The sequence below is a fragment of the Parambassis ranga genome, chromosome 19 (genome assembly GCF_900634625.1).
Source record: "Parambassis ranga chromosome 19, fParRan2.1, whole genome shotgun sequence".
In the NCBI taxonomy this organism is placed as follows: Eukaryota; Metazoa; Chordata; class Actinopteri; family Ambassidae; genus Parambassis; species Parambassis ranga.
In genome coordinates, this window is record NC_041039.1 from 19,700,853 (window position 1) to 19,713,584 (window position 12,732).

Consider the following 12,732-nt stretch of genomic DNA (forward strand, 5'->3'; position numbering starts at 1 on the left):
TCAGTCAGTCAACAGCTAGTGTGTTAACCTACAAATGTCTATATACATCTTAATGACAAATGAGTAGGGCTGGTCCCCAAAGGCTGCACGTGTTTGATCAGCCAGTGGTGGCAAGTGGCAAGGACACTAATCTGCCTAATACATACTAAGAATAATAAATAAATAAATAATGTTTCTTAGGAATCGTTTTCATAGAACCAGCAATGTTGCCATTTTTATTTTATTTTTTTTTACCTTTAGCCAAATTATGTTTAATACTGTGCTCATTTAAATGAATGCTGTTTTTTACATTGTACTGTTTTATCATAAATAACTAGAAAAGGGCATTTCCTGAAGAAAATGCAAGTTTGATTGCTGCAGCTGAAGCATTGCTCTGAATGCTGATGTGAAGGATTGCTCTGAATTGCTGGAGAATCTGAGCAATCCAGAGCTTTGTATGCCTCTGTGTGTCAGCCATGGTAACAGCAGAGGAGACCCCAAATAAATTACTCCAACTTTGAGAGCCTGGCGTGCGGAAACGATTTGGAATTAGAAAATTCTGAATACAAGTTTGATAGAGCAGCATCTAATGAGCGTTTTAAGACTAAGATGGAGTCTGTAGCTTGAACTTTGTAGGAGGAGATACATTTGGCAGATGACCCTCGTTGAAGGGCTCTCTCATAGACTCCCATGTTAAAAATGACACCGAAATTGCCTAATATTTGAAAAACTATATATATATTTTTTTTAAATGAAGTTGACCCGGAATGTCCTCTGTGAGATGAACATTTTGATAGTTGAATGGCTGAAATCGGTCAATGTCAAAAAGAAGAAAAAGGGTGAAGGACAAGAGTTTGGTTGCCTAGCAACGGCAATCAAACGAATAAATAAATACAACATGAGTTTACCTAAACTGATGTGTTTGTCACTCAGAACCATTACGTTGATGTTTTTGTAATAATCCAGCACCACCCAGTGTGGGAGGTTAAAAAGTGCAGGCTAACGTTGTGTTTAAAAAATGTATCTTAGTTTGTAAAAAACCAGAATAAGTTTCTTGAATTTGCTCGATATACATACAACTGAAATTAAGAATATATTGCAAGTAAGATCACTCGCCATAAACAAATGTACTTATTCACATTGTTTGCAGCGGAAGTCAGAAACGTGGCGTGACTCAGCGGTCAAAAGCGGAAACCGACACTCATGAACGTTAATATAGTTTCTGTGAAAATGGTATTAGCACGTTGACTTGACGCCGACTATGAAACCTGTGAGTATTTTGTCATTCAGCTGTTCAAATGTTGCAGTCTGAGCTACATGCTACATGCTACATGCTAGCACCGCGTACAGAGCCACAGCTCCTGCGCCTGCTCACACAGCAATGATCCGCTCCAACACTGCAGAGCTGTGTGGAGGCAGACGCTCGCTTCTGCGCATGTGCAGCTTAGATTTCGGGGATGGGTCTATCGATGGAAACAAGATGGCGACTCTGGCAGAAGCGCCAATATATTTACTGAAGTAGATGTCTAAAATTAACCGCCGTAGCGGGTTATTTCAAGCCCCCCGGGGGGTTTAGTGAAACATGAAGTCAGGGAGCATGATTTTGAAGAGGAACTGACCGGGATCTATACCGTAACAAAGTCAGCGAGATGTGCGAGAGCTATGCCCGCTCGCTGTTGCGCGTTTCGGTGGCGCAGATCTGCCAGGCTCTCGGTTGGGATGCAATTCAGCTGACTGCGTGCGATCTGCTGTCCGATGTGCTGCAACGATACATCCAGCAGTTGGCCAGAGTCTGTCATCGGTATTCTGAGCTGTGTAAGTGCTTCGTTCTGTACTCTGATTACTTTTTAAACCCGTTAACCTAAAGTACTCGATCACGTTGTTGTTGACTGAATCCGCAGCTAGCGCCCCCTAGCATAAGGTTGATGTGTCAAAAAGTACAGTAGCCACAAAGCTGAGCAGCTTCCATGTTTTGTTGTTAATAGGCTATAGTATTTCCAGCTGTTTTGACAATCGAGAGTAGTTCATATCACATTTGTTGGTTAACTAAGGATTGTATGTGTAAATATTCCTCCCCACCGATAGCAGACCTGTTGAGCATCTCTTCCTGCTTCTGTCAGGGCAACTCATTTTATGTGTAGCATGAGGGTGTGTGACATTAGACACCAGCCAAATTTGGTGAAACTGCTGAATTACAATACATTCTTTTCTAATGGCCGGTGCAGCACAAATCACTAGCCTCCATCTAAACCCTGGTTATTTAATAGCTTGTTTTTATTCTGCATATTAGATGGAAGGACAGATCCAGTCCTAGATGATGTCAGCCAGGCATTCAGGCTGCTGGGGGTGAGTCTGAGCGAACTGGAAGACTACGTCCACAACCTGGAGCCTGTGCCCTTCACCCATCAGACGCCGCTCTTTCCTGTCAGTAAAAACAACGTCCTGCAGTTTCCTCAACCTGGAGCCCGAGATGCAGAGGAAAGGAAGGATTACATTCCAGATTACATGCCACCTCTGGTCTCCTTACAAGAAGGTTTGTATTTACTTCATTGTTATGTTTGTGCACTATGTGTTGAGTTTTCAATAATTTATGTGTTATCGCTGTTTGTACCATGATTTGTTGTAAAAAATGATGATTTATATTCATCCAAAGTTGATCTGAAAGTATTTACATCCAGTTCTTTGCTCTAATTATTGTGTTATCTGTTTAATTTTAAATGAATGAAATACTGGTGTGCCCAGTTTATTTATTTCTGCCTTCTTTTAAAAGAATAAAATCATTCAAAATCTGTGTATTTGTGTTAAAGAAGGTGTTGTGTTTATTTGGAACTTAATTGTAAACAGAGTCGTGCTCAACGTTTGTCTTTTCCCTCTCTAGAAGAAGAAGAGGAAGAGGTTCCTCCTGACATGGGCACCTCAGCTGAAGCTATGCAGGTGGCACTGGAAGAGGATGAGGAGGAATTGGATGAAGACGAGACCGTCAATGATGAAAACCACCCATTAAAAAGGCACCTGGATAGTCCCGATGCAGCTATGGGCATGATGCCTACCTCGAAGAGACCACGCATGTACCCTGGGTGTAGCCCAGAATGGGGAGTTGAACCCAGGGAGCCCCTTACTTCTCTAAATCCACAACGGGTTCCCCCAGGCATCCTGCCTTCTCATGACAGCCTCGACCCCCTGTCACCTGAAATACCATCTGGGACTCTGCCGTCCTTCAGACCTCAGCCTGTTGTACCAAAACACTCTGATCAAAAGGGCCTGACAACTCCAGGAAGAAAGCCTAAGGTCTCGTCCCCTGGCAGACAACGGACTAAGTCCCCTAAAGGGGTCTTCCCTGTTCAGATGGTTGGCAGTCCCATCCATTCCCCAAAACCATCTAAGGAAAGGAAAAAATCACCAGGCAGGACAAAGAGTCCTAAAAGCCCAAAAAGCCCAAAGATGGCTTCAGCTAAAGCACCTCAACCTCAAAGCAAGACAGATGGTGTGCATAAGCTCCCGCTGTCTGCGCTGAGTGAGAGAATGGGCAAGGAGAACATTCATATGCGTCAGAATGTAGAGGATAGGGAGTTGGCAGGGGGAGAGGGTCCTTTTAAGAAACTAGAAGTTGATAATGCAGCTATCGATGACTCCATTGATGCTGTTATCGCAAGAGCGTGTGCAGAGCGGGAGCCGGATCCCTTTGCTTTCTCCTCAGGCTCTGATTCGGACAGCAATGGATTCTCCAGCCCTAGGAGACTGACCATTATGGAGACGTCTACACCAAAAGCCCCAGTTGGGATGGGCAGCTTATTGAAAGACGCGTCAATGCAACTCCACTTACAGGCAGGCCAGGGAAATTGGACTATGGATGACTCGATCAATGAGGTTATACGCAAGGTGAACCAGGGGGGTCCATCTGTACCTCCTCAAAACCAATCGGAATATGTGTCCTCGGGTTCAGCATCTCCACCTACACCTGAGCCTCTGCTCAAAGTGTTTGAGGAGAAAAACAAGATGGTCTCATCGGTAGATGTCAAGAAGAAGCTGAAGAAGGAGCTCAAAACGAAGTTGAAGAAGAAAGAGAAAGACAAGCCAAAAGACAAAGACCGGGAAAAGGATAAGGTCAAGCTCAAGGAGAAGAATAAGGATAAGAACAGGGATAAAAACAAGGAGTTTTCTAAAGACAGCAAGATACCCTGGAAGGAGTTTGGAATGAAGGATGATGAACACTTTTTGCCGCGAGACTTTACTCTGCCCGAAGGCTCCATCAAGATAAAATCAAGAGATGGAGATGCTCCTAAGAAGGAGAAGGAGAAACATAAGGACAAAAAGAAGGATAAAGAAAAAAGTAAAAAAGACAAAGATAAGAAGGACAAAGGTAAAGACAGGAGCAAGGATGACAAGCAGAAACCATCTGCATTGTCTCCGTTTGCTCTGGGTGACGTCCAGCCACTGTTTAGCCCTACGACCTGCCTGCGCATACCCTCCATGCTGCCTCCTTTGGCCCCGATCCTTCAAGAGAAGGACATAAAGAGCAAGGAGAAGGACAAGAAGAAAGACAAGAAGGAGAAAAAGAAAAAGAAAGATAAGGACAAGGAGCGAGAGAAGGCCAAAGAGAAAGAGAGGGAGAAAGAGGAGAAGAGAAAGGAAAAGGACAGGGAAAAGGAGAAACGAGAAAAGGAAAAAGAGAAGGAAAAGGAGAGAATTCGACTGGAAAAAGTAACCTTCCTTACATTTTATGATAATGACCATTACTATGTTATGCGTATGAAACATGTACTCATGCTTCTTATCTCCTCAGGTGAAAATGGACACTCCGTTGACATTACCATCTCCAGTCATCCCCAGACTGACTCTCAGGGTGGGAGCAGGCCAGGACAAAATGTAAGGACCCTGAACCCCACACCGGGTAACTTATGTAGAGTGAAAAGACTTATGTTCACACTAACATGTCTCTGTCCATCACCAGTGTTATCAGCAAAGTGGTTCCAAATTCAGAGCCCAAGATGCCAGCTCCCAAGACCCCCGCTGCCAAGTCGGGACCTGGGAATCGTCCTCGAACACCCCCGCCGGTCCCAATCCTCTCCCCACCCACTCTGCCTCCACCTCCCTCACCAATTCCACCTATCCCTCTGCCTTCGTTGTCTTTGCTGTCTCCTTCTCCTATGCTTTCTACTCCAGCTTCTATCAAAACACCGGTCCGCAGCGTAGTAACTGAGACTGTCAGTACATACGTGGTGAGTGCTCTCACTTCGGCTTCTATGTATTGAGTATTCATGTTGTTAATGCTTTCTGATGTCTGTGATTCATCCAAGATTCGAGACGAATGGGGCAACCAGATCTGGATTTGTCCTGGATGCAACAAACCTGATGACGGCAGTCCTATGATAGGATGTGATGACTGTGACGACTGGTATCACTGGTAAGAGATCCAATCCCCCCTTTCCCTTCTCAGCCCTTGTTTCTATGATGGTTACCTACATAGTTTGGTCCTCATGTGAGTTTTGGGTATGTTTTTTTTTTTTATACTCATCTTGGTGCCTTTTCTGGTGCACTTCCATCTGTAACTTTACTATTCCCGTCATAAATTCAGTTCTATTCTGTTCACGTTAAAACACCTTTTAAGTTTTTCTAAAACACTGATTTGACTAGTCTGATAGGCCCGTGTGAAAATACCAAACTGAATGCTCTCATTGTCTTTCCATGATCGTGAATTCTCCTCCTCTCTTGCCTGCTCAGGCCTTGTGTCGGGCTCCATGCAGCACCTCCAGAGGACCAGCCGTGGTTCTGCAATAAATGTTCCAGCAAGAAAAAGGACAAAAAACACAAGAAAAAGAAACACAAACCCCACTGAGACTATGCAAAAAAAGCACATATTTTGGACTTTCCTGGACTAAAGCCATCACTGAACACTCATGGCAATGCTGTAAAATAAGAAAAAGTAAAAAATTGTGGCTGATGGTAACATCTGATGATTTTTTTATTGACTTCAGCCATGATGCATTGTGATTTGCTAAGAAAGAAAAAAAAGGCTTTAACCAGCACATGTCCAGCCTTAGTTCTCATGTGAATTGTTTGCTTGTTGTTTTGGGTGTCCAGTGTGTCGGAGATCCTGACAGCGGTGTCCATGTAAGGAGGCAAATTCTGTAATATCAGAGCTCAACTCTTGTCATAAAGCAGTAAATGAGTTTTTACGTCATGTCGCCACAGAAGGGAGAACCTCTTCATCAGACCTCTCTCCAGTTTTCTGCAGTACCATTCACTTGTCATGTATATAATGATGGCATCAGGCATGTATAAATGTGTAAATACCAACTTCCAAGCCAAGTGCATTTTGTTCTTAGGATTCCAACTTAAATCCATTTTCAAACATTGGTTTTTAAATCAAATCATTTTCTGTAATTTCTGTACATTTTTTTAAATTTAAAGTTTGTATTTTTATTTTATTTTTTTTTTTCATATGGATTAGTCCCGGAGTTATACTGTAGCTGTGCTTGTAATGTAATTCATTTCGCTGATATTTCAATATTAAAGGTGAACAGTCTGTGTGCTCACAGACTTTAAGTCGTAAGTCTTCTTACCATGAAAACTTCTGTGCTGCCTTATTGACTTTCAATCCTCACATTTTTCTTTTAGAAGTTTTGCAGCAGATTTACAAAAATAGATAATATTTTTCACAAACAGAGATGAATTATTTTGTTGTTCATGTCCAGAATCCTCTTTTGCACCAGTCTGTGCAGTTCATTATCCTAGATTTGAAGCTGACTTGCTGCTCATAGGCCCACACCTGCACCTTTGGAGAACTAAAGGTCCTCAATGAACTGGACTCGAGGATTGTTTTTTGAAGACGTTTCGCCACTTCCCCAGGCGACAACTTCAGGTCTGCTACTGTTCTGGTTGGGAGTCTGAGTTTTATGTGTTCAGGACCTCTGTGGGTGGATCTTGCAGGAACTCGCATGACTTAAGATCCCTCTAGTTGGTTAACAACCAGAAACTGTCTGGGCCATGTGCAGGACTAGTTGACGGCCCATTGTTAGAGCTTGAGTGGGAGTGAAGTCTGCTAGGAAGGGATGAAAGGACAGAGCTGTGAACAGGTGATTGCTGATGCCTCAGCCCTCTTCCTCCGTTTAGAGAGAGTTTTTCTAATTTCACATAGATGCTTCTTTGACTCCTCTTTCATACCATCTGTCCTCCCTGTCTAGGATTTGGACATTATTATCCTCAAAGGAATGGCCACTGTCTTTGAGGTGGAGGTGAACTGCTGAGTCTTGTCCTGAGGAGGTGGCTCTCCTGTGCTGTGCCGTCCTTCTGTGTAGTGGTTGTTTTGGTTTCACCAATATAGAGATCAGAGTCCGTCTGTCCCTGGGAGTTCTGTCCTTGGGGTGGACCAGTTTTTGTCTCAGTGTAGAGCTGGGTTTAAAGTGTACTGGGATCTGATGTGCATTGAAAATCCTTCTGAGTTTCTCAGAAACTCCTGATATATATATGGGATGACAATGTTTTTCCAGCGTGACTGGTCCGGTTCTGGTTGGGCTGTCTGCTGTTCTTTCCTTTCGCCAGATCTAGGCTAATAGATCTACTTGTTGTAGGTCGTGGAGAAGTGAAGGTGTCTTCTGTGCCTTCTGGAACGGATTTGTCGTTGCCTTTCCCTGAAGCGACCACAGGGTGTCATTCTTTATACACAGACACAAGCAGCTCCTGACAACAGCGGCTTCACATGAAAATGTGCTTTTGAAGTATGAATGTAACAGGTGTGGAATCCTTATCTCTCAAACATGCCATTACGAGAGCCAGTAAATAACTAAATATGGGGTCAACATATACATACACATGTGCTGTACAGATTGTAGAGCAAAGTTCTTCTGGGTTATCAGTTGACATTTAATGATTCATCCTCTGCAATTCTGATCTTTTTCTATTCTTTGAAGTGAAGTAATTGCAGACGGTTTCAGTACCAGTCATCAGTGACATGCACCGAAGGAACAGCTTTACTGTGTTTCTACTGCCTACATTTTTGGAAACAGACAGCAGTTATTTCCATCTGGTTTAGCACAAACCCAGTTATCAGTGAACGGAAGATTTAGGCATTTTAAATTTAAATTTTAAAACAACTAAAGGTATAAACACTTTGTTTTTGGTCATTACAAATGAGACATAAGTTGGACTTCATATTTATTTTCTTGTCCTATTTGCCCATTGCTAATTTATAGAAGGAATATGTGATGCACCCACTCACTTATTCATTCATTTACCTTAATTCATCACTGCATTTCCATATAAGCATTATGTCACCTAAGTACTTTGGATTAAATATGAATGGTAAAAGTTTTCTGCACTTTGCGTTCACTTTCACTTCCCTCTCTCTCTCTCTCTCTGCCTCTCATTGTCCTCTGATAACACCAAATGAAAGAGGAAGTGGAAAAAATGATGTGTGATGAAAGAGGAAGTCAACTAACTTCTGTCCATGCAAAATAAGCTGACGTTTTTTTATATAGCGTATCTTGTTTGATCATATGAGATGTGAGCGCTCATGCAGGCCATCACAGAATTAGAGGAGGAAGTGCTACACAGGTACTTTACACTTGTAGTGTGTTTGTTGGCAGAAAGGCTGTATAATAATTAAAATGGCTGCCTTAAGGCTGATATGCTGCCTTATATTATGTGTAACATTAGTTTTGATTCTCACGTGTGAAAATCCATACAAACAGTATTTAACATTCGCAATATGCTACAAAGCACAATGTTCACCAAGCTGGAACGGTTTCAGTTTTCACCCACAAAAACACAGACGTTTATTTGTCTGAACAGTCCCGGGGGGGCCCAGGAGTGGTAAAAAGGGAAAGCTTTCGCTCATCGTGAAGCCACCTGCAGCGCTTTCACCGTGTGCTGTTATCTGACTTATTACATGGCAGCCATGAGTGCTTTATGTTTTTCTTCTGAAACCGTCTTTCACTCTAAAGGATGTGGCTGTTTCTTACAGCAATACAGCTTTGTATTATTATATAAATGCATTCTGCGTATCACACCATAACATTTTATCTTCTTCATGTCAGCTGTAAAAGGATTAGCACACGCTGTACGTTTCTGGTTATGTTGGCAGATCAGAGCAGGAAGAAAGACGACGTTGAGTTATTCTGTGCCTGTGGCTCCGACAGTCATGCTAAGCATGCAGCAACACATCACACAGAGCTGGATTTCAACATCAGTGTTTAAAATATTCATGTCAGTAGAAGAGAGTGGGGCTGAAATGAAGAGGGATTTGGTGCCCTGATCAGAGGAAGTGGATCTTCTTCACGCTGCTCCTCTTTAACTGTGATTCTGCACACTGCGCTGATATGACCCTGTTTCAGATGACTTCCCTTCTTAATGTCACATTACTCTAAACAGGACACAACACCTATGGGAGAATGAGACCTAGATTTAATTCCTCTGGGTTTTGTGAAAAGAAAATTGCGATAAATGACTTTTGAATTTTGAAATTTCAACAGCATTAACGGCAGAATTCAAAGTGCTTATTTTTAGAATATGTTCATCAAAACCTGCTTTCACTTCCTTCTCTTCGCATACGGCTCAGAACACACGCTCCGTCCCATGCAAATTAACATGCTATGAGCTGTGTCCAGTCTTTTAAACATGCTCTGCCGTCAGCTTATCAGTGCACATTGTGTATTTGAATGTGAAAAACTATGTGCAGGTGTTTGTGTATACCATGTACTGGAGGACTTCTGCTAGGCTCACACATCTCTGTGCACTGTAAGAATTTCAGCCCTAGTGTGTAGCCTGAAATATAATCCCATATTGTTAATGACTGCAATGATTGTATGTATATCTTTGCACTAATAATAATAATGACAACGACACAGAATGCTTTCTACCTGTCACCCACTGGTTTATTATCAGCCGAATGAGCCTCCTATTATCAGCTCACACCTCTGAATGGACAATGTGTTTACCAACAGTGTGTGCAGGAGCTCGGTGGTGAATAAAAACCGGTTAAGCGGATAGGCTTGAAAGAAAATCTATTTGGCTTTCCATGGCCACTATTTGGAACTGTTAACGTGCCAGCATCCACAGAAACAAGCCACCAAACCAAGACTGGACCAGGAGGAGATGTTGTGGCAACTGTAGTGATGTTCTCTCCAATCCCCCCCCCCCCACCTCTGACAGTGAGAATGAATCATCCATGTCCAATTTTCCCAAGTTTTCCTGATATGGGTGTCAATTAGTGCAAGAGTGCTGCTGTGGACACAGCTTTACAGGCTGCAAACTGGGCTGCCGCAGGCAGCACAATGCATTAGCGCACGATGAGCTGTCAGAGAGGATTATTTCAGCCACCACAGTCAGTGAAGGGGGTGGGCGCCGCTCTGCTGCACTAAACCCGAGGAGAAAGAGTGGGCGGTAGACAGAGAAAGCGATAGAAACACATAGAGGAAAGAGGGAAAGAGAAGAAAGTGTCCGTTAACACCGGGTGGATTTTTCCAGAGCACCGATGTTGGAACACTCTTCTGAGCTGGCCCTGGTGCAGAGTCTGTATGCCAACAGCATGCGCTGTCCCCCCTCTGCGGCCGGGATCTCTGTCAGGAATGAGGACCTGCCTGTGAGGTACGTTGGGGTTGGCCCCCTCATTCAAATTTGGGCTATGCTTTTGTGGAGCAGCCCGTATTTGGATTGCCTCTTTGTCTGGGCTGGATATTGTCATAGGATGTATTGTTTCCAGTTGAGGCGGTCTCCCATGCTGTGACTGTGCCTGTGGGCAAGGTAGTGTTCTTCTGGTGCCCCCATATGTTTTTCAATGGAATTTTAGACAGATTGAGTTTGAATCTGATGAATTTGACATTTTTTTTATATGATCACATCTTTCCTAAACATGAAGTTGTGGGTTAATCATCAAACATATAACAATAAGAAATCTTGAATCATGCTGTTAAATTGACCCTTTTTTTGCAATTTAAAGTTTCTCAAAGGCTCATCTTGCATAAAATACAAGGGCTGGATGTGTGAGTGATGCAGGTGCCTTCAACTAAAGAAGACATATGTCTGTAGAAAGAGATCTGCTGAAACTGATGCAGGCCTCGCTGTACTGAGTCAGTCAAAAACATGTGAAGATGTCAGTTATCTTTAAAAGCACAAGGGAACATTAAACACACATCATGGAATTTGCATGAATTCAGAGAAGCAGTTAGCCTTGATAAGGCAGTGCTGCGTGCGCTCGGTGCATCTTGACACCGTAGGTTTCCTCTACAAAGCGTGATGAAGTTCGCTCTCTCCATTTTGAAAGCCCCTTCCGCTGGTCGCCATTCTGCAAATTATTTCAGGCAGAGCTGAGAAAAAGTGTTCTTTCAAGTTGAAGGTGATGTTTTTTTTCAAAAAAATACATCAATTTGGCCCAGTTGGGGTTTGAGGCAGAGCTATTTTTATACGGCATATGTAAAAAGAGTGCAAAAATAAATGCTGGGTGATGACGATGATCAATATGGACACTTCAGTTCGAACTACATGAGAGGAAAACATTTGATGTAAACAACAAAAGCATGGAACATGTGGAAGATTATGATGGGATTAGTGTAGTAATAATCTGAGATTAAGAGTAGCAGGCGAGTATTAGAAGGTGCCACTAACTAGACGGCAGCCTGCAACAAACATCTCTGTTAGGAAAGCCATGCCAAACAGAATACCATACAGATAACCGCCCTATATATGTATGTATATATATATATATATATATATATATATATATATATATTGTACACACCCACGCTGGGAATAGACACTGCTCTTTACAAGAATCCTGCTCCTTTTTATAGCAAACCTATTCAATAAGATCCCCTGAGATATAATTGAGTCAAAGGAAATATGTAGATGCTGCAGATGGGATGACATTATTGTATTTTCCCTCCATCTTAATGAAACCTGATTCTCCAGAGAGGCTTATACTACCTTTTTATAGCAGCCACCCCCCCGGAGCTAAATGGTGATGCATGTTGCATAGTGGGCTCTGCTGCTGCTGCTGCTGCTGCACGTATGGGCAAAACAGTTTTGCATTATCACATTATGCATACAAAGCTCTTTCAGGCACCGCTTAATAGAGCATGCTCTGCACACTGGTGCCAGGTTGTGTTGAAATTGCTATGGATACCAGGATTAAGTGGGATTTTTATAAATGGGTTTGTTTCTTAAGACTCACTACGAATAACATTTTTTTAGGATTGTGCAGCTGCTGGATCAATAATGAAGGGTTTGATAATCAAGCGAACCTCCCCACCACCACCACCACACACCTCCCACACCCCACACAGTACTTGACAGTAACCCCCTCCACCCATGTGTAAAAGAGGCCTCACCCTGCAAGTCCAGAACAACAAAGGAAGGCAGACTCCCCCCCCCTCCCCCAGGAAAACAACAGCACAGCACAAAGGGGAATGTAACCTATGACCCTGGAGAAAAGTAAAAAAACATTTTAAACAATCCATTAAGAGATTTATAGACCTATCAGTAATGTAATGAAGTCATCTTATTTGTTTGGGGGGGTAATCCAATAAAGAGCCAGGTGCAAGGAGAATATGGAAACAGAAGTAAGCTGCACAGTAATGACCTGGATGCTATATTGGAACATTTTAAATTGCTCTTTAATTGGGGGTGGCAGACTGATGTCCCCTCCCTTCACAATAAGGGTCCTCTAATAGGCAAAAGGACACAGCTCTTCTGTCATTGTGAGTGTACGATGGTGAAGAGAGATCATAAACTACAAATAGGTCAGTAAAGTCTCTATAG

General features: G+C 42.8%; 1 protein-coding gene across 1 annotated transcript; it reads left to right on the top strand.

Annotated features, from left to right (window-relative positions):
• The first annotated feature begins 1,425 nt into the window (after positions 1-1,425).
• taf3 (TAF3 RNA polymerase II, TATA box binding protein (TBP)-associated facto) lies at positions 1,426-6,468 on the top strand. Its single transcript, XM_028431871.1, has 7 exons — positions 1,426-1,794; positions 2,270-2,512; positions 2,858-4,680; positions 4,763-4,845; positions 4,931-5,198; positions 5,277-5,383; positions 5,701-6,468. Exons 1-7 carry the CDS (start codon positions 1,629-1,631, stop codon positions 5,813-5,815), a joined length of 2,805 nt encoding a protein of 934 aa, XP_028287672.1. The 5' UTR covers positions 1,426-1,628; the 3' UTR covers positions 5,816-6,468.
• Positions 6,469-12,732: the final 6,264 nt, after the last annotated feature.